General features: G+C 38.4%; 1 protein-coding gene across 1 annotated transcript in view; it reads left to right on the top strand.

Annotated features, from left to right (window-relative positions):
* brinp1 (bone morphogenetic protein/retinoic acid inducible neural-specific 1) overlaps positions 1-26,154 on the top strand; it is a 127,527-nt gene that overhangs the window by 16,773 nt on the left and 84,600 nt on the right. Inside the window, exon 2 of the mRNA XM_086300878.1 lies at positions 21,137-21,404. Coding sequence (XP_086157004.1) covers positions 21,187-21,404 — 218 coding nt within the window. The 5' untranslated portion in view covers positions 21,137-21,186. The remainder of the gene's footprint in view (positions 1-21,136; positions 21,405-26,154) is intronic.

The raw sequence follows: 26,154 nt of genomic DNA, 5'->3' as shown, positions 1-26,154 counted from the left end.
CACCTTCAGCAAAACAATGCTGATATTTTAACTACAAATCAAATGTACTGTGATTTTGTCTTTCACAATTGATTCTGGGAAAGCTTATAATGCAGATTTCAACATCTTGAGAAAATTGAACCCATGTTGAAAAAGCAATCAGTGTGACCTTTGTGTGACTCATTTGTAACTGTCACTACTAACTTTTAAAGGACTGAGCAGGTCAGATTTGATTGACCATAAATTTACAAAAAGATTCTTAGTCATTTTGAAGTGTGTCACAGCCGCTTGCCTGACCACTTGTATTTTCGCCCATGAAAAATGATCACAAAAGGCTAAAGTCACCCAAAGAACCTTCAGTTTTCCTGCCATAAATAACGAATTCACATTCTAGTTCACATTCACATGGATAAACAAACATACAATTTCAATTGTTCCACTGAATTGCCTATCAACGTAAAAGTCATAATTTAAATGTGAACAATCACGGGAAGATAATCTTTCTGAAAAAAAAATGTTAATTGGATCTCACACAGAGAAGGTTTTAATCTTTTTCATCCTTCCTTGTGCTGACTAACAAGTGTAAAGTACTCCCTACTGGAGCACTTTAGGTACCCCCTAATTATTTCTTAAGAAGATAAAAAAATATTTCAAACAAGCATTTCAAATTATATGGCATTTATCACGTGAAGCTTGAATTGAGATTAGAAGCTGCCATTCTCAGTAGATTTACCATGGCCCAATTTTGAAAAATTAAACAGTGGGGGCTTTTTTGGAGAGAGAGTGGAGTCATGGACTGACCCCATGACCTTTGTGATGCTGGTGAGTCAATGTGCTGTTGGCCAATGCCAGAAGATCGCAGCATCACTGACCTATATTGCAGCCCTGGGCAGTGGCAACCTACACACCAGCAGATCGCTGATCAGAGGAGAATATTGAAAATGAGGTGCAAAAAGATTTTTTATATTCTTTTCTAGCTATGCCTTTCCTACATAAATCTACTGGTTCTGCATTTATGTTTGTTTTCATACTTAAACAATGACTCAAGAATTTTGAACAACTGAAATATAAAATCAAAGGTCTATTTATTCACTAACAAAAATATGCTTGGTGTAAACTCAATGTTTACTATTATGTTTACTAAATTTCATATGACTGCTTGTTACGACCGAGATGTGCAGATGAGCATCTCTGAATGCACAAAACCTTGGGTACAGCAGTGGAGGACTACACCAGGTGCCTCTCTTGTCAGCTAAGAACAGGAAACTGAGGCTATAGTTTGCACAGGCTCACCAAAATTGAACAATTGAAGTCTGGAAAAACATTGCCTGGTCTGATGAACCTTGATTGCTACTGCAACATTCGGATGATAGGGTCAGAATTTGGTATGAACAACATGAAAGCATGGATCCATCTTGCCTTGTATCAACAGTTCAGGGTGCTGCTGGCGGTGTGGGGGATATTTTCTCACCACACTTTGGACCCGTTAGTACAAAATGAGCATTTAAATGCCACAAATTGTGTTGTTGCTGATCATGTCCATCCCTTCATGACCATAGTGCACCAGTTAGATTGCTCCAATCATCCCAAACATTTTTTTTAACATGACAGTGAGCTCAGCTTAATCAAATAGCCTCCACAGTTACCAGATCTCAATCTAATGGAGCTCCTATAGGAAGTGGCTTAATGGGAGATTCATATATGGATGTGTAGCTAACAAGTCTGTAGCAAATGTGTGATGCTGTTGTATCAACATGGACCAAAATCTCAGAGAAATGTTTTCAGGACGTTGTTGAATCTATGGCAGACGAATTCAGGCAGTTCTGAATGCAGTACTAGTAAGGTGTATCTAATGATGTGGCCGGTAAGTGCAATAACAGCATTAGTGTGTTTCCCCTTAAATGTAAGTCATTAAACAACATGAGCATATTTAGTTGGATAACACAGCTTTCATTTTCCTCAACAACTCTGAGCTGTAAAAGGCGTTGGGCTACTCCAGAAGTAGCACATGAAATGACCTGACACAGCATTTTCACAAAAGTACCAAGCTATAGATTTTTTTTATATAGCTGCCCTTGCCTTGCCTGTGACAGAATTTGTGTGTGTGTGTGTGTGTTTGTCTCTTGCACATTAAGCATCTTTTTGAATTCCTGAGGCCCAAAATCAGGTATAACAGCAGGCATGTATATATTAATTAGAATTCTAAACATAGAAGCTCTGTGTACACTAATGTCAATCTTACATGTCCCAATGCATACATTTGCATTCCTGGCATGAGAGCTTGGCTGCCTAAGCACCACTTCCTGTCACATTTAGCATGGAAAACATTGATTGACTACAGACTTATGCATATTTGTTATCATTTGACATTGCCTTTAAGGCATTTTCTCTGTTAGCTCTTGCAACCTCATATCTTTAACTGGCATTCTTACATTTGGTCGGCCTTATTTTTCTTTTATCACTCATGGAATTCTTATATTTAATTTACTGGATGCATTAATTTAGAATAAATAAATATCTGATTCCTATAATGACCTGTCTTTTCCGATGACTACTTATGTTTTAGAGGCAAATTTGCACCTGAAGGCTACAATATTGTTGCGGATTATTAAATATGAACCAGTTTTGCCCCAAGATGGAGAATATGATTAAAAGCTAGTAAATAAAATATGCCATGTTCAAGGCCTTTATATGTTGGTGGTGTTGCTTGGCCAGAAGCCCTTCCAGAAGTTTCTCCTGGAGCTCGGCAGCCAGTTTGGATCGAATCCAGGTGGTTATTTGATGCCTGTATATAAATGAATGGGAAACAAAAAGCTATAACTTAGTGGTCACTGGGACTTAAAAACAACATATACAGAATTGCCATTAAAATCTAGTAAGGTTGAGGTTTAAAACTTTTCAACACAGCTTTTAAAACCTGTGAGACTAAATTGACTACCGTCTGATGTAGTAACCGCCACATCAGATTTTCAATTTTAACGGTTGATTAGGTATTTGAGGGCAGTGGTAGTACAACAATCATCTTCATTTCCCTGACATATTTCAGGATTCTTTCTGTCTGCATGCCCTCCTAATATATTATGTCTCTACTTGGCCTCTAAATGCTGTCTGTGTTTTGGTAAATACTTCATATTTTATTTATAGTTTGACTTTTTTTTTATTTTTAAAAAGGTTACTGTGTACACCCAACATGCCATGTAACCATGGCATTGAAATGCATACATTTACAGACAGCAAGTGAAACCTGCTAAATTGAATGCATGTTTTGGAATTTATAAATTGGGGACTAGCTGCAGGGCATCATTCTGTTAAACAGGTAGTGTGTGCCTAGATGCTCTTAAGTAGGGCTGTGCGATATGACCAAAATCTCATATCCCGATATAAGAATTCTATCGTCCGATAACGATATAAATCACAAAAATGTAACGAAAACCCCCCCGAAAAAAAAGGTTTATTTTTTAGCACCTGGCGGCTCTTTTTTACTTATCATCCATAAATAATCTGCTCTTTCACGTGATTCAGTTTATTTTGAAAAGTCTCAACAGGATCTTGAGCTTTATTGTGAAAGGTTTATATGGAACATAAACAAGCGGACACGTGATGCTCTTACCGTCGTTGTTGCTAACCACAACGCATAAAAACAGGCGCTTGTCCGTCTGTAGTGTGGTTATATTAAATATAAGAGAAAGAGAGAACTTTAAGAAATTAATATAGCCACTACAGTGACCATCAAAACGATGAAAAAATATTGCCGTAAACTTTTTTTTTTGCGACACCACAAAACAAACGATAGCGTAAAATGAAACGATAGACATTTTTATATCGTCATCCGATATATATCGTTATATCGAACAGCCCTACTTTTAAGGCTGCTTGATACACTTCAGTTAACAAGCTAACAAATAACTGTTAAGCTGGCTTGAGATGCAAATAGTTGTAACAGTACCATTGGTTGGTTATGTCATGCCTCTTATCCCACCTTTGCTCTTTTTACCCCTCCTCCAAGCTACGCAGTGTTCCTACTTATCATACACAGGAATTACATAGTGAGTCAGTTTTCAAAATTAAAGACCTTGTTCAAATTAAATGCTCTGCTTTTAAAATGCTTCCAGTGACATTTAAAAGTTGTAGAAGGGACGGAATAAAGATGGACAAGAAATGCACTGGGGTTAAAAGGCAAAAAGCTGTACCTTTTTTCTTTTTCAAAAAAAAAAAATGCTTAGGTTTTTAATGACATTTTACATTTGAAATCGAATGAACTGGGATTAAACATCTTATAAAAGCAAGTTCTAAAAATGATCCCTACCGAATCCCAAATGCTGTGCCTGCTGAAGAAGAAGCAAAGAGGCAGATGTTGAGATAGAGAAAGTATCTTAAACCAACACAGTTTCTCAAGAAAAAGTCTTCCACTCAAAAACAACCTTTTGATTTGGCCGTATTTGTAAAACGCATAAATCTAACAACTTATTTTCATTCCCTAATAAAAAGTCACTGTTCATTTTCAGACACGGTGGAGTGCCTCTTTCTTAAACAATTATTGAAAAAGTATTATTTTCCAGCTCGGCTTGCTCTCAACTGGTCAGATACTGCCACTTGATCAGGAGCCATTGGTGTCACATTTAAGCTTAATGTGCGCCCTCTTAGAATAATTATCATCGGTGCTCCGAGAGTCACCATAGAAACAAGGACAACAGTTGAGAAGCTTGTTACATTGGGAAAAGTGTTGATGTTAAGCTGTTTTTCAGTCTAAGCCATGATGTTTTCCAAATCCTTAAAGTAAACTTGTTTCTTATACCTAACCAAAAAAACTCTAGAAAGGTAGCCAATGGATTCAAATGATGATGAGGTTTCCTGATCATAAATCATTATGTGACGAGTGTCAATCAGACATACAACCAGCTGTGTTATTAATGCTTTTTTTGTGTGTTATTTTTTTGTTGTTTTCTTTCTAATCCCTCAATCCAAAGATTAATCTATATAAGCACCCACATTTTGCAGGAAAAACAGTTAGGTCAATTGTCAGCATGGTTTCTGGAAAGGAGGATGAAGCATCTGGGTATCTAAATGTAGAAAGGGAAGTGTTGCCAGAGAACTAGCGATAATAAACAGATGTTGAATATAATTATCTGCAAACTTTGTAGGATACGTTTATGGGACACACTGGGGAGCTGTTCAGATGTATTCTTTTATGTTTTAAGCTCTATGCTTAGTAATTTTGGTATTTCCTTCTGACCATGAAAGTCCTTAGCGCTGAGGTCAAAGGTTTATGCTCTGCGGCAGCAACTGCTCTTTTCACTGTCATATATTCCCCAGATCCATTGCACAGTTTTTCACATGGCATAAAAATCGATAGCAATGAAGAGGGTCAGTGCAAGAGAAAGGGAGGCATCCTTTAAAATGCCAGAGTACTTATAGTTCACACTTTACTCTCTTTTGATGCATGTAAATGAAAGTAAATCACATCATTTATCATTAACATCATTATGCTGCCAAACAATTCAGGGTTAGTCAGCCGTATTGTTTCCTAACATACAAGTTACCAGTCAGATCTGGGGCACTTGGAAGTTCAAATGCCTGGTTCCATATTGCTAATTAACCTCCCACATCTAATTATCTTATTCAGCGATTCATGTAGGTCTTGATCACTCCTCCCTGTCCTAAGCATAAAGTGGCACAGATGAATATCAAATTAAGCTGTATATCACAGTGAAATGAGGTGGCCCTTCAGACTGACGATCAGTCTAATAAAGCTCAAACACTTATTAAGTGAGCCTGATTTTGCCTAACTAAGCTATTCGGGATAAAGCTTTGTGGCACATGTATATCATTACTACAGGAAAAATGTTTAATCTCCAGAGTCTTATTACCACCTGGTTCCTTGCCTGTTAAAATAAATATTCAAATTACTATACAATACTATTAGAAAGCAAAACACTGTCACTGCAGAAAAGGCTTTGCTTTCCACCAATTCTATTAGGATTGCTAACAAACAATGGCAACGGGTTGCAACTGGGGAATCCATCACAACTGCCTGGTGGTGGGGTGAGACCCAGCCATCTGGCCTTTTCTTTATTCTTTTACCACTGGTTCCAGCGACTGTCACTTACAATGCACATGTGTGGTGTTTAGTAAAGGGGAATGCTTGATCTGTGGTGCATTCATCATTCTCTGTAGGTTATAAGCCCGTCAGAGATTAAAGGAAAATGTGCTGTATGGCAGCTTACCTGTGTTTGGTTGAGAGTGTAGTGTGGTATATTCTCCCAGGCTGTAGACTGGTGGCATTGTGTTTTGGCTGCAGCTGTTTTAGTCCAGTACTGTGTGTCCCACTTCAAAGAAGTGATGATTGGAGGGTGAATAAAAGCTCCAAGTCAGTCAATTGGCTCTGAATTGCCTGAACTTAACTGCAATATCAGCAGTGCAAAAAAGTGGCTGGCGTGGTCAAGTTTTTCTCGGTTTAACTTGCTCAGCCCCTCACATTGACATCAGGGCCAGGTGGATAGGGAGGAAGTGGAAGGAGAGGAGGCTGTGTGCTCGATTTATCAGTAATTATGGAGTGCTATTTTCTCTGTCTCCCATCTATGTCTGCCCTGGGAAGCAGTAGCCATTCTTTAATCTTGACACCCAGTGATCATGTAACACAAGGAAGTGCCTATTAGAGGTGGAGAGAAATTGAAGGGGACCTCTCACCTGATTTTAGGGGTGTTTGGGGTGACAGAAAAGGTGAGTATAGGGATACATGAGCAAGAGGAAGGGAAAGAGGCTCTGACATGAGATGGAGGCTGAAGTAGTGTCGACAATATACAGAACTGGCTTTTAAAACTTCAGAGGATTTGTGCAGAAGTGAAGCTGTATATATATATATATATATATATATATATTTGTGTGTGTAAGAGAGAGGTTGGGAAAGGATGTGAAAAATGTGAACTATAGTAGTTAAGTAGAGCAGGTCTTTGTGCTGTCACCTCTGGGCTTGCTTTACACTGAGTCAAACACAGTCTAGACAATGTTGGAAGTAATTTAACTTTGCTTTGGGATGATTGTGTATCAGATAACATAATCAGGTGATGGCGATCCAGACAAGACTAAACACTGTATTTTAATACCTCTTTTGATCTGAGTTCAAGTCTACACCTGGTAGACTGAACGCTTCAGTAAAACAAACACCATTTTCACATTCAGACCCAAGAAGCCAGACTGTACAGCTCATTTTTAAAAAAATGTTCCAGGATAATTGCTCTGGTATGTCGATCCATATGTTGGAAACAATACATCAAACCATACCCAATTTGATTATTTCTGAAACACTTCAGAGGGCGATACACTTACTGCCTTCTAGAAAAAAAAATCAGAGACATTGGAAATACACATTGATTGAGTCTCTTACTATGAATAATTTGTCTCCTCAATTGAGTGCAGTGCTGCCGATGCTGTGCCAATCTGGCACCTCACTCCATTAACACTCCTCTCCTAATTGTGGAGTAACATGAAATTATCAATGCCAGGATTTTTTTGGGTCAGTATTAACATTTTCTTTAGACAGAGAAGACAGATATATAATAGTAAGTGTTTAAAATAATAAAAAAAACTCAAATCCCAGATCACCACACTGTGGGCCTATTTATTATGCTGAAATGCAATTTTAGCACACAACCACTACAAAGTCCAACAAGCAGAGCCAGACAGGGGGAGTTTTTGTGTGTGTGTGTGTGTGTTTATATTAAACAGTATCCTGACAAAAAGATGGTGCGTGCTGTGCATTATAAATACTTAAGTACTCTCATATGCTTTCATTAGCCTCTTTAAATATGAACATATTTTAATATAAATTCCCATCAAATCAGTGATGTATGTAATGCTACACTGATTATTTGGCAATTTATTTTCACAATTAGGCACTATTCGTTTTTCACAAAGCCCCAGAACCTAAATTAACCTCAGAACCTATGTGGCTGTAGTTTTAGAGGTGATTTCAATAATTGCAATAATTTTTCCTAAAGTAATCAAAGACAACAGAATTATTATTGATATGGGAACTTCAAATTTGTGTTACTTCATCATGCATCACATGATCCATGTAGGTGTTTGTCTATGCTTTGTCATGAACCAGTGTGTGTTTCATTGATCCCGTTTTTATTTTGTATCACTGCTCACTCAACTACAAAATTACTATACACTCTGTACAGTGTGCGTGCCACAAAAAAAGGTTGAGTCTTAGGGGGCAAAAAAAGCACTTTTTTGTACCTACTTATGATCAAAAAGCAGAAAAATGCATACCATCCCCAAACAGCTCAGTGGTGTGTTGCTGATGGAGCTGATGTAGTTAATTTTAATGATGGAGAGGCCAGTCCAGGTGAAGCTTGCCTGTGCAGTATCCTCTCTGGTGCTTTTTGTGCTCTCAGCACACCAACAAGACAACAATGTAGGGCATGGAAGAGGCAACATGGCACATTCAAGTCACACTTGCGAGCAATAAAAGTGCAATCGTTGTAGTTTTTCCTGGACTGGAATCTGACTACATTAATCTGAATGTAACTCTTGAAAACAAATCACATTTGAAAGAAAAGTGGATTGTGACCTGTCAATGTATAATTGGGATTAGGTGAGATTTCACAAAATGTGCTTTTACTTTGATGCTTCCCCCCGTTCTTTGGTTCAGATGGTTCAGCAGGGAAGTCTTTCATCACTGTAATTGAGCTTAGCAAAAGTTTAATAAAGGAGACTACTTCATTTTTAATTCTTTCACCTCTAGGCTACTCTTTCATTCATTAGTACTCCTTCTAAGCCACACCTCTCAGCTGACATCCGTTCTTTTCCACCTCCCTCCATTATCCTATCAGTTTAAAATTCAAGAGGCAAACTCCTCTTAGTTCATCATCCAATCAAGCAAGCCTAAAATTCACTCCTTCTCTCTTACCCACATGGGAGCTAATCACTAATCAGTGTTCTCTTGATTAACACGTTCAACTGTGAGGTCATTCCTTCCGAGTGACTACCATGTCCTCTTTTCCACTTTACCAAAACAAGCTTGCTTCTCCAGTCATAAGTTATACCAGACCGTCATACCACGTACTTCACACACACACACACACACACACACACGCACACACACACACACACACACACACACACACACGCACACACACACGCCCTGCAAAAGCCAAAACAAACACAAAAAGCGCTCAATCGAAAAAGAGGATTGCAAGAAAAAGAAGCTTGTTTTTAATTGCAGACCATTTTTCTGCTACTGTGGAATTCACTTAGGCATGTTGTTAAAAAAGCAAAGCATTTTTCAATAAAGCAAAATGTTTTCTCTGTAGCTGACGTCATAGATGTAGAAACATATGCAGTTATGTAAAAACATTTCTTTTTAACTGTAAAAATAAATGACTGGGTATAGGGCTGGGCCATATCATACCGTTCACGGTAATACCGGTATAATGTTAGGCAACGATAAGAAAATTAAATATTGCGATAAAATATGGTTAAAACGTGCATGCGCAGTGCCTTTGTTTACATACGCACATGGCAGAAAAAGCATGGCAGCGACGGAGAATGAGAAGGGCGAAAGCGAATCGTTGAATGAAACACATGAACCAGAACTGGTTTGTAAAGATGGTGCAACTTCAGTGGTGTGGAACTAGTTTAGCTTTCGTCCGTCAGATACACACCAAAGCACATTTTTTGGTAGAGCATGCTAGCAGGCCGTCGTTATTACCGAACCAATTTTATGTGGTACACGGCGCTCAAAAAACGTTTTAGTAGGACTTTGCTAAGCTACGAAGCCACACCACTTGATGGCTTGTCGGAGCATTATGGCTATCGTAGTCAGGAGCCTCGCGGAGTGATACGTACTCTGCTTCAACATAATATTAGCGTATGTGTGTGTATAACCTCTTTTTAAGTTTTGTGGATATTTTACATGGTTATACTGAGGATATGTCGGCCAGTTTCCATTGAAAATGCCTTTTGGTTAAACTGTCAGCAAGGAATTTGCATTTGTACTGTTAAATCTTTACATAACTTTAATGCACATAAAAAAGCTGTTTGTTTAAGTGAAAATACATTGATGGTTTTTTTTGCACTAATAAAGTTGTGGAGTTGTATTTTGTCTTGCTTCAATTATATCATCGGTTATATCGTTACCTCAAAATTTCAAATATATATTGTGATAAATATTTTTGGCCATATTTCCCTGCCCTAACTGGGTATAAGGTTGTTAGCAGAAAACACCATTGACTTTCCAACTAGCCTATTTTATGGTGTTATTGGAATGTTTTAGAAAAACCTACTGTATGAATGTAAAACCTACTTATCTGTGGAAAAGTAGTGCACATTTTATAATTTATTACTTGAATGAGAGCATCATCTACATTTACCAGTGCCTCGTTTGTGTCAGCTGACCTTCCTTCTCCTTTCTTCTATATATGCAAATATATTTTATGTGTCAATCCGTCTATTGTTAGATTTTGATCTCTATGAAAACATTTTTGATGCATTTATATAAAAACCTGTAATTTCAACCATCGCTAAAGAGAGGGCTGACTTTTCAATTTCTGTAGCCTTGATTTAATTATTATTAGCAGAGTTAAATCCTTTATACCCTATAGGGAAAGGATTACCTATATCTAAACCAACTCATTAAATATTAAATCGTGAAGAAGCACTTCCTGTCTTTTCTTAATGTAAACATTTGAAAAAGACCTCAGGAATTTACTCCTGTTCTTCTGAGGCTCATACCGCAATTTTGGCAAAAGAGGCCTGTTAATTATTCAGCAGCAAAAGGAAATCCTGTTATTGGCAATCATGCATTGAGGTGCATATAACAACAGCTGACTTGAATAGGTGTATAAAGCCATGCATTTTACAAGGCTTGTGACAAAGTTTGCTTCTGTCTTGGAAAGGAAGGAGGCTAAAGAAGCAAAGGAGGATGGGAAAAATAAAACGCTAACCTTGTAGCGAAAGCCTCTGAGCTACGGCATAAAAAGAGGACAGCTTACGAGTGGAATATAGTGACAGTGGAAGAATTTCAAAGGCAAGAGGTCAAGAGCACTCTATTTTCAAACTTAACATGGGGAATAGGTACATGTTGGCTGCACTAACCCATATCAAGGACACATTTTTGCAAACGATAACCTCCCAAGAAGAGCAGACGAAGTATGGTGCGGAAAGAAAATTGCTTTTCTCAGCAAAATTCCACTATCCTTTTAGTCATATCAGTCCTGAAAATGTCTGCTCGGGATGCCTTTGTGCATGGGGATCTGCTGTATACACTGCATGACTGAGTGTGTGTATGTGATAGAGCATTTCCCAAAGCACTCCTTTCTTTATTTCATTTTTGTAACCCCCCGCAAATTCCCCAAACACATCATGTGACAACAAGTATCAGCACAGGTTGAAGTAGAGCAAAACTGAAACGTTATAAATACAGAAGCTGTATATCCTTTTAACCCCATTCATATCAGTGATGTTCCCTTTCTGTTTATTGCTTCACGATATTCACATCTGCAAATGGAAATGTTCTGCAGTTATATCAAATATTTCAAGTCCGTTTCTTCACTTAAGCGCCCCTACTTCAGGACAGTGACTATAAATACTCCCTGGGTCAAATGGTAAATCCGTCCAGTTCATCTGGAGGCTAGAATCCAACAAAAGCCATATATTATGTATGTTGATAGATTAATACAGTTCACTCAGCAGTGGGTAGGCTCGTTCGAACTGTGTGGGAGAACGAGCTTGGCACCGAGCAAAAATATCTTTAGAATTTTGATAATAGTACTGACCCAAGCCATGCATAATATGGAACAGTTTAGCTTTGCAGTGCTTAATCTGCAATGAATTGAGATGGGATAACTTTTTTAAAAAAAATAAAATTTCACCATCTGCTCTACGTCTCCGCAGATTTTGCTGATTTATGGAACACAGTCTGTGCCTCCTCCTCCTTTTTCCCCCTTCCCTGACACAAATATATGGATTTGAATTAGAAACAATAGGACCGGTGACCGTCGCCTAAATGTCCCATTCCTTCTGCTGCTGAAGAGCAAGGCTGCCGGTCAGAGAGGGAACTCTTGCCAAAGTCTCGTGATTTACAATTTGTCGAATACTGAATTAGGAAGTCGACATCAAGATGGAAAGAAAATGAGGTCAATAAATTCAGAGATGGCATTGCATCAGAGTGCAGGGAGCAAATGGGGATTGCAAGAGCAAACAAAAATAACCCACTGCAGCTGGAGTAAACCTCTCTCCACATAATGCCAGTGGTCCATTCTCTTGAGAGGACAGCAGCTGTTATGCATTTCTCTCAGAAGAAGCTCCCCATAAAAAAAAGTATAAAAGAGGAATGTTGATGTGAAAAGGTGAAACAGCATTAACTCTTAGAACTATGCTGCCAAATCATTTTCTTCTCTTTCTTTTTTTTTTTGTTGCAAACTTGATATATGGACATCTGTAAGTAGAAAAAGACAGTTTTAGGAGGTTAAGGTGGGGTGGCGGGACTAAGAGTGAAACACATCATTCTGTCTGAGCTTAATCTTTTGCTAGAGCTGATAAGGACCACAGTGATAAAGTATATAGAAAACATTACTTTTCCTGCCAGAGTCCTGTAGCACACATATTGAAATGGGATGAGGAAATCATGCTCTCACCTTGATAAGATGATACTTCCTCACATATGTCTTTCTAAAATAAAATGCAGTTCTGCGATCCAATTGCAATCTCACAGTTGCCTCGCAACAACACTTCTTCGCACCCTACCCTCATAGTGTGATTTGGAAAAAAACAATGTTACAGTCACTGGCAATTATGACAAATCAGTCACAGGATGGAGAAACAACGAAGGAGGATCAGCTGTTTAATTCGGTGAGACTTTACGGTCATTCTCTTCAAATAAATGCATAAATTAAATTGTTTCAGATTTTTGAGTAAAACAAATGTGTGCATACGTGAAAAAACAGTAAAGCACGATAGCAGGTTAGGTAGATTTACATCACTCTTATCTTAGAGCAGCTTATATGAGCTGATCTCAGATAAACAGCCTTCTAAGAGATTTTTTTCCTCCCTGCTCGTCCATTGCTTTGGTCTAGACCTTTTAGGGCTAGTCACTGGAAACCATACAGTGGATAACATCACTTGACATTTACATGCATGAGCACGGAAGGTCTGCAGTGCGAACAGTGTCATTTACATCCTCCCAGCAACTCCTGTTCAGGCTCTGATTCATGTCAGGGGCTCCTCTGGGTGCATTTTGAGTATGACCAGCTCGGGGACTGAAATTAATTCTGGCATTTTTGCCTTCATTCTCATATCCCTTCAGTCAAACTTTTGAACAAGAAGTAGCATACAAATTCTGTTACGCTTGGAGGATTGCGCCCTTTTTTATTTTCCCCTTTAAAGGCTTATTGGAAGGTGAGAGACGACATATTCAAAACAACGACTGTGCCCAGCGAGGTAAATCGAAGGAAAGCAGTTAGTGGTTTCTCATCAATAAAACCACAGAGTAATTAGAGAAAGCACTTGAAAGCCAATTTGCAAGTTGACAAATGATCAATCTTCATCTGTAATGCAGCCACAGTAGCCAGCAACATCAGTGGTGGATGTGGTGACAAATGGCTCGCATGTTGTACCATCTAATTTTCTTTGGTGAACGACTGTGATTCTGGCTAAAGAGGTAGAATCCTGCTGTTTTTCCCTATCAGCTTAAAACACGTTTTCCTGGAATGAGATGAACATGGAAGTAAATCAGTAATGCTATGCTCCTTTTTGTCTAAAAGTGCTATTTAAGAGACATACTCTGTTGATAATCATGTTAGCACTCCCATTCGCAATGTTAATAGAAAGGTAAGGTATTAATATGAGTGAAGGAAAAAAAAAACCCAGAGCGAAAAAAAATGATTCAACTGTCACAATATTTTTATTTCCATTGCTCAGAATCCCCCAGGATGTAAATGAATTCCATTTTTATTTCATGCTAAATTTCTATGCCCTGTGGTTTGCCAGCTTGCTTAATTTTTTTGACACCCCAATCACACACCCCAGTGTCTAAGACCATCCGTGGTCTTCGCGCTCACACTTAAACTGAAACCTTATTAATTAGCTTGCTTTATGACAGAGACATTCCCTGTTTAGAAACATCTCATAAACTGCCCCCGCATAGCTTCTGTTCAGCTGGGCAGTCATCAAATCAACCTCGATGCACGCTCTGTGCACTACATCACATGACGGATGCTCTCCTCTGCTACTCCTCTCCCCTGTTTGCATTGATCCTTCCCCTCCCAGAATAGATGTGGACACAATAATTCAGCAGCCAGGTAAATTGGAATAACTCTGACCATTAGTGAATTAGTTTGCTCTTTAAAATCAGCCATTGATCCCCGAGCTGAGCTGATTGGTTGCTGACCAACCAGAGAATTTAATTATCAAACAGAGTGTTGCTTGCTCAGCCATGTTTTCTGAAGGTCAGGGTGCCACTGCAGTCCTTTTTAAAGAAACGGAAGGACCAAGGCGAGAGATTGGGTGAGGGGAAGAATCCAGTACAAATGAAGTTAGCCACGGCTGCTCCTCCCATTCCTCTGTTGCTTCCCAGCAATTGCAAGTGGCAGACCATTACCACGCCTTTCCAGACATGACTGTGAGCTCTGCAATAATAATTCTCCAAATTCAGACGACAGTGGTTTGGCATATAGATGCAACTCTGCTCTCTCACTCCTCATTCTGTCATTCCCCAGCATGAATCCTGCATACCCTTTGGTCCCATTGAGGTCATATTAATATGAACTATGGTAAAATAACCCAGAGGAGTATAAAAATTCATAGGCTGCCAGCCATCCATAACCTCGCGTCAAAGGTTTTGCTTCACTACGCGCATTATACCTGTATCACTGGGAATAAATTCACTCTGAGGCAGCTGTGCTGATAAGAGTTCAGAGAGAATCCCATCTGCTAATATCCATACAATTCCTCTGACTGAAAATGTAGAAAATAAATATTACATACTGGTGACAAGATGTCACATATGAACAATGGACAGTGTAAAAATACAGAATACACTATCTGTTCTAATTCCAGTGAGTCTACCTGTCTCCCTGCAGTAGGCTTCTTTCTATCCTGATCTCTTGCCTCCCTGGGATTTAGAATACAAATAAGCAGAACAAGCCTCCCCATTCTTATGAACTTTATAGAATAAAGAGAGACACTTAGGGCCCCACACTAGGGAGAGAGGAATTGATTGGCAAAGCTAGTGACGGGACCAGAATGGGGATTGAATCCCCTTGAAAGAAGCAGAATGGAGGAGGAGTTGCAGTATGAATAAGGCTGTTTAAAAAGAGGATGGAGAAAACAAGCCTCCCTTGTCCTGTCTTGTGATTTCCTGAAGCAGACATCCTCCCCTTTTTACCCTGCTATTCAAGGGTAAACGTGATCCACTCGCTGTCTCTTCCCCTCTCAGTTCTGTTAATCCACCCCAAAAATAAATACCTCAAATGATATATATATATAAATACCTCAAATGATATATATATATATATATATATATATATATATATATATATATATATATATATATAACAGAAAGTGAAAACAAACCCTATTTGCGCAGATGACCAAGCAAATGTGAGTATGATTTTAGATTGCCATTTGTTTTGATCTCATGCTCTACCTTTGCATAAATGCATAAGTGCATTGCTGGTACACACATCTTTTCATCAGTTACAAGCACTCTTGACATGAGAACAAATGTAATTTGCTCCCATTCATGGATTAAAATTGATTGACTTGGCCAGCCCTGCAAATTGTGACCCTTGGTACAGGAATAGAGTTGCATGTGTATTGAGCATGTGAGGCCCAGATTCTTAACAAAGAAATACATACATATATAATCAAAGTGACATGGGACAGTTGGGGTGACCTCTGCCATTTAACGGCTTTCATATGGCTTTCTTTTTGTGAGTATGAGCATCAGCAATGCAATCTGGACTGAATCAGTGAGCTGAGTCTGCTTTACAAGGGCACAGGACCCTGAACTGGGTCTTCCCATGCAGTAGTGCAAGAAGACCCAGCTCAGGTTCTGTATTAACACCTCCTCAGGCACGTGGCTACAGGCCCTTATTCTATCAGTCCCAGTGTCCTAAACTTCTGTGCTGCATAGATATCTGGTATCCTGCATCAAGTTGCCCTAAAGTCAAATGTAATTTAAGTATCAAAGAGACTAAAATTGTCGTACCTTGGACCACATGCTAAAGACCATCTCCGGTTTGCCTGTCACATGCAGCAACATGGTGACTCTAACATCAGTGATAACGATGGCACCTTTTTTTTTCTTTCAGTGCCTTTATTTCCACTGAGTCAGAGGTTACGCAAGATAGGGGTCAGTGAATCTACTATCTTGTAGATTGCTGACTGTCTGTTGGACAGGTCTCAGATTGTGTGGCAGGGGAAGTGCCAGCTTGACGTGGTGGTTAGTAACACAGGAGTGCCACTGGGACTGCTCAGTCCTCGGTTCTATTTCTTTGTACATCTCAGATTTCTATTATAACTCCCCAATCTGCTGAAGTTCTTTAACAATTTTAAAGTGCTGACTCAGACAGTATGATTGTCTGCTCCTAAATATAACAAGAAAGAGGAAATGATGGCTGATTTTAGGGGGAAAAGAATTGTGACCAAGCCCATGAAAAGCACAGGTGAGGAGGCTGGAATAATTCAGAGCTACTAGTGGTTGGGATTCGATTTGAACAATCAACAGGATTGAAGGAGCAACACCATGGTTGTGCAGATGCATACTATGTACTCAGTTTTTTGGTGTTTTCACGAGGATGCTGGAAATCTACTAACAATCTGTAGTTCTGTCTGCATTGTTTTTGTCTGCCATGGTACCAGCTGTAGAGATACCAGATCAATAAACCAATTCAGAAGGCTGAAACTAGTATCTATCTATCTATCTATCTATCTATCTATCTATCTATCTATCTATCTATCTATCTATCTATCTATCTATCTATCTATCTATCTATCTATCTATCTATTAGGGGTGGGGGAAAAATCGATACTGTGTAGTATCGTGATATTTTGTTTGCTAATGTTACAAAAAAGTTTTTGTGGACTGGAACATGCTCTGACTTCAGAGCATGTTGATCCTTTTTCTGAGCAAGAATCCTGACATTCCTTCACTGTCCAAATGTGTTTAACTTTTTTTTATGGCAGCAATGAACATGACAGTTTACTTATTTTCATTTAAGACATGTTTTATTTTAATTAAGTTTAAAACTTTTTTATTTAATGTAAAATTATATTTTGTTTTAATTTACTTTCAAATTCTTCAGTTGCTGAAGGGGCTGCATAGTTTTCACAAATTTCATAGTTCAGAATAGCTATAATTGTACCAGATAGTAAGTTGGACTAGACTGTAATACAAACCGTTCAGTTTTCAACAATAAAACTGACTGAAATGAGAGAAAGACTGAGTGTGAGACTTTGTTATTAGATAAAATGAATATTGATAAAGTTTACCTTTATGTACAGAATCTGAATATCGCAAAATATTTTTAAAAATTGCAGTAATATCGTATCGTGCGTTAAGTATTGTGATAATATCGTATCGTGGGATGTATGGTGATTCCCACCTCTACTATCTATCTACATCAAAACGTGGAGAATCGTTATGAGATGTTTGAAAAAAATCATCAGTGAGGCCATGATGTTTTATTTTCTCTTGTGGGTAATGTTTAAATACAGTCTAACATAATCCTAAAAGTAAGTTATTAGAGCCAGACCTCTGTGATGTATGACAACGTGCCATTTGTATTTTCTTGCCTTAAGGCTATCTCTGATATTTGTTCTCAAAATCCTCATATTCCCTCACAGAATTTAGTGCATGCAAATGCATCCAGTATCTCTCTGTCAATGAGGGACTGGATGGTTGACACCCCATCCAGTTGTTAAACCCTCCCTGTGGTTCTCTTCCAAATTATTTGGCTCTCCTTGTGATGACATTCATCGGTTTCCTACACTGAACAGTTCTCTTAGGACCTGGGTAATAGTGATTAACCAAGTATGTTATCTTCTCCCAAGCTAATTTAACATCACCGTCCTTAGTGGCTTATTTACTTTGATTTGCTCCTTGTGAATCAGCATTTCATGCACGTGAGCATAAGCGTGTTCATGGGAGAAATGTGGCAAATGCTCTCTGTAGCTTTCATATATAAACTGAAAGACTTTTAAACCTTCAAAAAAGAGTGTATCTGATTCCTAATCCCATCACATTTCCAGCTGTGCAGCTGGTTCACTGCACCACATGCCTCAGCCCCTCAAATACCACAAGTCCATCACCTTGCCCCATGTGGACATTGCTTTTCACCAATGAGCACTGATTCATGAAGGTGCGGCCCTCACATTTTAAAGGCTTCACACAGTCAATGCGTAAACTATTATTTTAACACAGTACTACTAATAAAAAGCATCGTAAAAAATTTAATATAAATTGACCGACTATACATAGTTACTCAGCATTTAGTATAACCACTTACTTGTGCTCGGTCAAGACTCAGTTTTATCAGGTACATTTTGGTACAGAGTGTGAAAATGTTCAGATGGGAAACTCACAAAGCCAGCAGGAAAAAAATCTGTCGTGAGATCATTTTTTTTGGCAGTACAAGAGAGACAGCCATCTACGTATGAATAAACCTGACTGAGGATTTACTCTGTCAGGTGGCCATATGAATGTAAATGCGCTCACTAAGAGGTTTCAGACTAATGCTCCAGGTGGTGGAAATGACAGAGTACTGGGTCAGCTGTAGACATGGTTTTTATGGTAGTGCAACTGCTAAGAGCACAAAGTAACTAAATCAAGTGTTGCAGTAAGTCAGTAAGTAATAGTGAGAAAGACGACCAGTTAGTCATTAATATAATAAATAGGCACATAAGGACGTGTAAGGTGAATTCTGTACATGAAGAAGATGTATATTTTTACTGTACAGTGATCCTGTGATTCTTCATAAATCCTCAACAAATTATGCTTGCTGTGTTTGGTGTATGTAACATATACATACACATGTATGAAATGTTATATGTATATACAGTATACAGAAAATACACATGCTATACAGTATGGAATATTCCTATTAACTACATAATAGTAATATTACTTTCTACCAATTTTCAATTTAGTCGCATTTTGATTCATTCATGACCAGAATATATAATTAATTCTAATTAAATAATTAGTAATAAATTAAAACTTTAAAACGTCCATGAGCGTTATGCACAGAGCCGTCACAGCAGGTCAGCCTTTATCTGAAAACCACTATACCAGCTACTTTATAGGAGAAATATCCACTGATTTTATGTATATGAATAACTCAAAAGCAAACACATTTATGAAGGAAGCAATGCACTCTCCAACCATAGTAATGTACACAAAGAGCTATGCACAAACTTTCATGAAAATGCATCATGCAAACAGCATTTGTCTCTACATTAGCAATTAAAAATGGAGAAACTTTGATTTGTCATTTCCATTATTTATTGGCCTGTTGTACTGGATGTGCATGTAGTTCTCAGATAACAATATAACTCATAACTCATTAAAGAATTGTTATTAATTATAAAGTAGACTGCTGTATGCAGACAGCACTCCTATAAACCGTTTAAAAAATTTAATTTATATATTAAAAAAAAAATCTCACATTTTCTTTTGACATGGCATTACAAAAATGCTCACTGCTCATTTTAGCACAATCACAAAAGTATTAATCCCTGGTCAGTATTTCCTCTCTCTGTCTCATTATATTGTTTCATTCTGACAGCCAAGCTCAAATTAGTCTAACGTAATTAACATAAAACATGACTGCTATTAAAGCGGGAATAAAGTGTTATTGGAGGAAAGTTGAAATTTCATTACAATCAGCTTATATTTCAAATATGGCAGTGTGATTATTGCTAGTTATATAAGTTGATATTCAAATGATCTCTGATTCTTCCAAGTATTTTTGCAAGGAGATGAAACATTGTTTAAATAATAAAAAATATAGAATTAATTTAACTGACGTGCTAATTTGAGCCATGACATGACAGAAGAAAAAGAAATATAATAATAATAATTAAAAAAAAGAAAAAACCTTCCCCATCCGTATACTATGATTAGTTTAACTTTGGCAATCAAGCAGTTCATCATGTATTTAACTGGAAAAGATTAGGCCCATTAAATTTTCCCTGCTCTTTTATGATGTGTTATTGTGTAATAAACCATGAAGGGAGGGGAAATTTTTGCATAGAGTAGCACTTAATAGCACACTGTTGCTCCACGGCCAGGGGCCAGAGTTCTTAAATGCAATTACTGATGAAAATCTTTTTTTTTCTTATCGGAAACTGCAAGGCATAATTTCAGTGTCAAATAGATATTTTCATTCAAAAGCACAAGGAGTACAAAGAGAAAATGAATAATTTTTAATGTCCAAAATTTTTTTTCCACTTTTAATTTAACAGTATTTAAGTATTAAACTGGGTTAGTAATGCTATAGCATGCACATGTTATGTATATGCTTCCCAATGAGAGGCAGGTTTCTGGCTGGTGCTTTTAGATGAACTTTTCCTATTGATTCTTTTGCTTTTATTGTGTATTGTTTGTGACATATTTACAGAACAACATTATATGTAATAATAAGATTTGTGTGATGACAAAAGCAGTGGTCTAACTGAAAGTTTCTTCTGGTAATAACTGCCACCATTGGTCAAAGGGAGATGTTGATCTTGCATGTTAGTGGATGAGTGTCTTGCATGTTAGTGGATGAGTGTCATAACAAGTCAAGTTGCCTCTAACCCTGTCAGAAATTATAATGATAGCTATTACATAACTGGAGAAAGTGTTAATAAAAAACAAAAACAAAAAACAGTCTATGTATGAAGAGGCAGAATGTGCATGTTTTCCTAAGAACAAAGAAAAAAAAAATCCAGACATGGAGGGGGCGCAAAGCTAAGAAAGAGCAGAAAATAAATATACACCATGTCACAGTGAAGTGACAATGACAAGGGCACTGTCTTATTTGTTCGGTACAAGACAATTAACCTAACTCTATGACATCTTCTTGTACCGCTAAAATAGACTTTGTCATGTAACAACTCTCTTTCTCTGCATCTCCTTCCCCCCCTTCCCTCTGCTCTTCTCTCCCATCAGGTCTCCACATAATGGAGCGAGAATGAACAGAGAGCGGCTTAAAAAAAAGCATGAACTGGAGGTTTATTGAGGTCATCTGCTTCCTGTTTATATGGGACCATATAACAGTTCAGTCTTCCCGCCAGGATCCGTTGGCCACTGAACAACATGTCACCAAGCAATATGACTGGCTCATCTCTGACCGCGGACCTTTCCACCACTCTCGGAGTTATCTGTCCTTTGTGGAAAGATTCCGCCAAGGATTTACGACTAGATATAAAATTTATAGGTGAGTTCACTTTCAGCCTGTGTACTGATGCCACTCATGCTTTTTAGGGGAATGTCTTTTTACGGCTTTGCTATTTTCAGATTTTGAGATTTTAGTTGCAAAAAGCTGAACTCTGTACATCTTTAACCCATTAAGTGTACTTTTTTATATTTAGATGCAGCCAGTCTCACCCCCGTGAAATTGTTTTATTATATTAATGAAGTGCGGATAAGACTCCTTGCTTTAGCTTGCTACTGTAGACCAATACACTGTAGACAACAGAGTAGGTTTTTAATGTTGAAGCAGTATTCTTAAAATGACTTTCGTGCTAAGACACCAAAAAAGTCAAGAGAATGGAGTCAGTCAGCTATCAGTTTCTGGTGAATTTTTATTTTAATTTTCAATGTAATTTATTTTAATTTTATTTACATACCACTGAATCACAGCAACAGTTGTCTCAAGGGGCTTTTTATTGTAAAGCAAAGACCCTACAATAACATAGGCAAAACTTGGCATTTACATCCAGTCTGTTTGTCCTGTCATCCTCCTTTCACCGCAAATATGATTGGCCGTCCCTGAGCAAGATCCTAGCAGAAGCTTCTTCCTGTTAAAAGGGAGTTTTTCCTTCCCATCATCACCAAGTTTTTACTGACAGGGGGTCATCTGAATGTTGGTTTTTTTCTATAATATATTTAGGTCTTTGCGTTAAGAAATAAAGGGTCATGAGGTTACTGTTGAATTGAATTGAATTGAATCACATGGTGATTAATTGTGATAAATCATTAGAAATTGTAAATTTGTTGTCATCTACATATATAGGAATACCAACTGGGTTGGAATTGATATTTTAAAATTAGTCCATCAACATACTGCACAACTATTCCTAAAATTAGTTTATTTATCATTAAGTCAATTTTTGGGGTCTGTGGGATAAAAAGAAAAAATGCAGCCACATATACAAAATAATATAAAAATAAAAATAATAATAATAATAAAAGAAGAAAAAAAGATACAAATTAAAGCTAATATATTTCAATATTACTTCACCTGTAGTGATTCAGTTACATACAGTGGGGCAAAAAAGTATTTAGTCAGTCACCGATTGTGCAAGTTCCCCCACCTAAAATGATGACAGAGGTCAGTAATTTGCACCAGAGCTACACTTCAACTGTGAGAGACAGAATGTGAAAAAAAAATCCATGAATCCACATGGTAGGATTTGTAAAGAATTTATTCGTAAATCAGGGTGGAAAATAAGTATTTGGTCAATAACAAAAATACAACTCAATACTTTGTAACATAACCTTTGTTGGCAATAACAGAGGTCAAACGTTTACTATAGGTCTTTACCAGGTTTGCACACACAGTAGCTGGTATTTTGGCCCATTCCTCCATGCAGATCTTCTCGAGAGCAGTGATGTTTTGGGGCTGTCGCCGAGAAACACGGACTTTCAACTCCCGCCACAGATTTTCTATGGGGTTGAGGTCTGGAGACTGGCTAGGCCACTCCAGGACTTTCAAATGCTTCTTACGGAGCCACTCCTTTGTTGCCCAGGCGGTGTGTTTTGGATCATTGTCATGTTGGAAGACCCAGCCTCGTTTCATCTTCAAAGTTCTCACTGATGGAAGGAGGTTTTGGCTCAAAATCTCACGATACATGGCCCCATTCATTCTGTCCTTAACACGGATCAGTCGTCCTGTCCCCTTGGCAGAAAAACAGCCCCATAGCATGATGTTTCCACCCCCATGCTTCACAGTAGGTATGGTGTTCTTGGGATGCAACTCAGTATTCTTCTTCCTCCAAACACGACGAGTTGAGTTTATACCAAAAAGTTCTACTTTGGTTTCATCTGACCACATGACATTCTCCCAATCCTCTGCTGTATCATCCATGTGCTCTCTGGCAAACTTCAGACGGGCCTGGACATGCACTGGCTTCAGCAGCGGAACACGTCTGGCACTGCGGGATTTGATTCCCTGCCGTTGTAGTGTGTTACTGATGGTGACCTTTGTTACTTTGGTCCCAGCTCTCTGCAGGTCATTCACCAGGTCCCCCCGTGTGGTTCTGGGATCTTTGCTCACCGTTCTCATGATCATTTTGACCCCACGGGATGAGATCTTGCGTGGAGCGCCAGATCGAGGGAGATTATCAGTGGTCTTGTATGTCTTCCATTTTCTGATGATTGCTCCCACAGTTGATTTTTTCACACCAAGCTGCTTGCCTATTGTAGATTCACTCTTCCCAGTCTGGTGCAGGTTTACAATACTTTTCCTGGTGTCCTTCGAAAGCTCTTTGGTCTTGGCCATGGCGGAGTTTGGAGTCTGACTGTTTGAGGCTGTGGACAGGTGTCTTTTATACAGATGATGAGTTCAAACTGGTGCCATTCATACAGGTAACGAGTGGGGGACAGAAAAGCCTCTTACAGAGGACGTTACAGGTCTGTGAGGGCCAGAGATTTTCCATGTTTGAGGTGACCAAATACTTATTTTCCACCCTAATTTACGAATAAATTCTTTACAAATCCTACCATGTGAATTCATGGATTTTTTTTTTTCACATTCTGTCTCTCACAGTTGAAGTGTACCTCTGGTGCAAATTACTGACCTCTGTCATCATTTTAAGTGGGGGAACTTGCACAATCGGTGGCTGACTAAATACTTTTTTGCCCCACTGTACCTAGAACCTTCAAGGACGTTATTTTGACCCCACAGAAATTAATTTAAAACAGCAATTGTGGCATGCCAAACTGCTTAGCAACATATATTGCTTACTCATAAACTTACAAGACTGTGCGAAGTGTATATCTAGAGAAAAGAAGAATAATTACTGCAGGGCAAAACAGGTCACCGATGGGATGTTGAGCTGGGTCAGAGTGGGGGTGCGCGTGACGGTACACATGGAGAACCTGGCAAGTTACCGGCTGTGCAGAGCAGCAGGGGAACTGTAGCTGAACTGAGCAGAGAGTCCAGAGTGTGGAGTACTAATCCTAGGAAATAAAGAGTGAAATCCAGAGCAGAGCAGCCGAATCGGATGGGTTTCAGCCTGATGAGCCTGGCTGAGGAGGGGTGTGGATTGAGCAGTGTGGACAGTGGATGACAGAGATGCAGGTCAGGTAAAGTAGAGGCAGATGTGAATGGTGTGATAAACTTTGACTGCTGTACTTTTACAGTAACTCTGTGATTATTTTTTAAATGTAGGCAATGGCTGGTTCAGTCTGTTTCACAGTGAGCACTTTTTTTTAATTTTAATGTAACTAATACCACCTGTGTCGCAAAAATAATCTTTTAGGTTTTCCATACTGTTCTCCTGCAATAGTGAAATTATTGTGTGATGTTGCGAGCCATTTTTATTAGTAAATTGAAATACAAGTTTTTAACTTTATGATAATCGAAATAATTTATAAAACTGGTAAAATAAAAACCTCCAATGATTTTTTAATCCCCTGATAAATTTGTAAGCATGCTCATTTACAAAAAGTGAACAGTTTCTATTTTTTATTGTAGTTTCATTTCAATTGAGACAGACAGAACATCAACCAAAAACCCAGACAAAACGCTCCATAAACATTATGAATAGATTGGCATGTCATTGAGTGAAGTAATTATTTGATCCCCTTCAAACCAGACAGATTTCTGGCTCCAACAGATTGGCCGTGTGCCCGTGTGATAAACAGATCACAAAGAATCAGTCAAATACAGATACTCATCATCTTGATTCATAACTCATTATGTCCATAAAAGAAAACCTGTCAACAGATTCAGTTTCTTACATTACAACCTCTCCACCACCAAAGACCAGTCAAAGGATGTCGGAGACAAGACCGTAGACCTGCACATGGCTGTAATGTGCTCAAAGACAGCAAAAAGCTTGTTGAGAATTAGAAATAAAATGACCGTCAATCACCTTCATTCTGGAGCTCCATTCAAGGTCTTGCTTCATGGGGTGAGGATGATCATGAGAATGTGAGAAAGGTGTTGGATTATCCCAGAACTACATAACACATAACACCATAATTAGTTGAAATCTTGCAAAGTCCACAAGGTCCCTCTGCTCAAGAAGGCACATGTACAGGCCTGTCTTATGCTTGCCAGTGAACATCTAAATGATTCAGAAAAGGGCTGGGATAAAATGGTGCAGTCAGATGAAACCAAAACTGAGCTCTTTTGCTTGAACTTGAACCGCCATGTTGGGAGGAAGAGACATGCTTAATTTGACCCAAAGAATACTATCCTTCACAGTCAAGCACAAATGTGGAAACCTTATGCTGTTTTTCTTATAAGGGTATAGGACAACTTTATTGCATTGAGAGGCCAATGGATGGGGCCATCTACCATAAAATCCTGGATGACAAACCTATTTCTCTCAGCCAGAACACAAAAGGAGGGTGTGAAAGCTTGAAGTTGACAAGGGGCAGCCAAAAAGCTAAAGGGAGAGTTTTGAGAGTATCAAAAAGAGGAATGGGCCAAAATCCCTCCTGAGATATGTGCAAACCTGGTGACAAACTATAAGAAATGGCTTACTGCTTTGCTTGCCAGCAAGGGTTTCTCCAAAAAGTACTAAGCTATGTTTTCTTAAAGACCAAATACTTATTTCACTAAATAACGTGCAAATTAATTTATAATTTTTATGTAATGTGCTTTTTCTGGATTTGTGGTTAATATTTTGCCTCTCACTAGTAAAGTGAAACTGCCATAAAAATTGGAGACTGTTCATGTCTTTGTAAGTGGGCAAACTAACAAATTCGGTAGGGGAATAATGAATCATTTTCCC

This window comes from Aulonocara sp. 'chitande type north' Nkhata Bay, linkage group LG7 (genome assembly GCF_057382095.1).
Source record: "Aulonocara sp. 'chitande type north' Nkhata Bay isolate Kocher_YH1m ecotype deep benthic linkage group LG7, A_spYH_male_GT1.1, whole genome shotgun sequence".
Lineage (NCBI taxonomy): Eukaryota > Metazoa > Chordata > Actinopteri > Cichliformes > Cichlidae > Aulonocara > Aulonocara sp. 'chitande type north' Nkhata Bay.
This window is presented reverse-complemented; position numbering and strand designations above follow the sequence as displayed.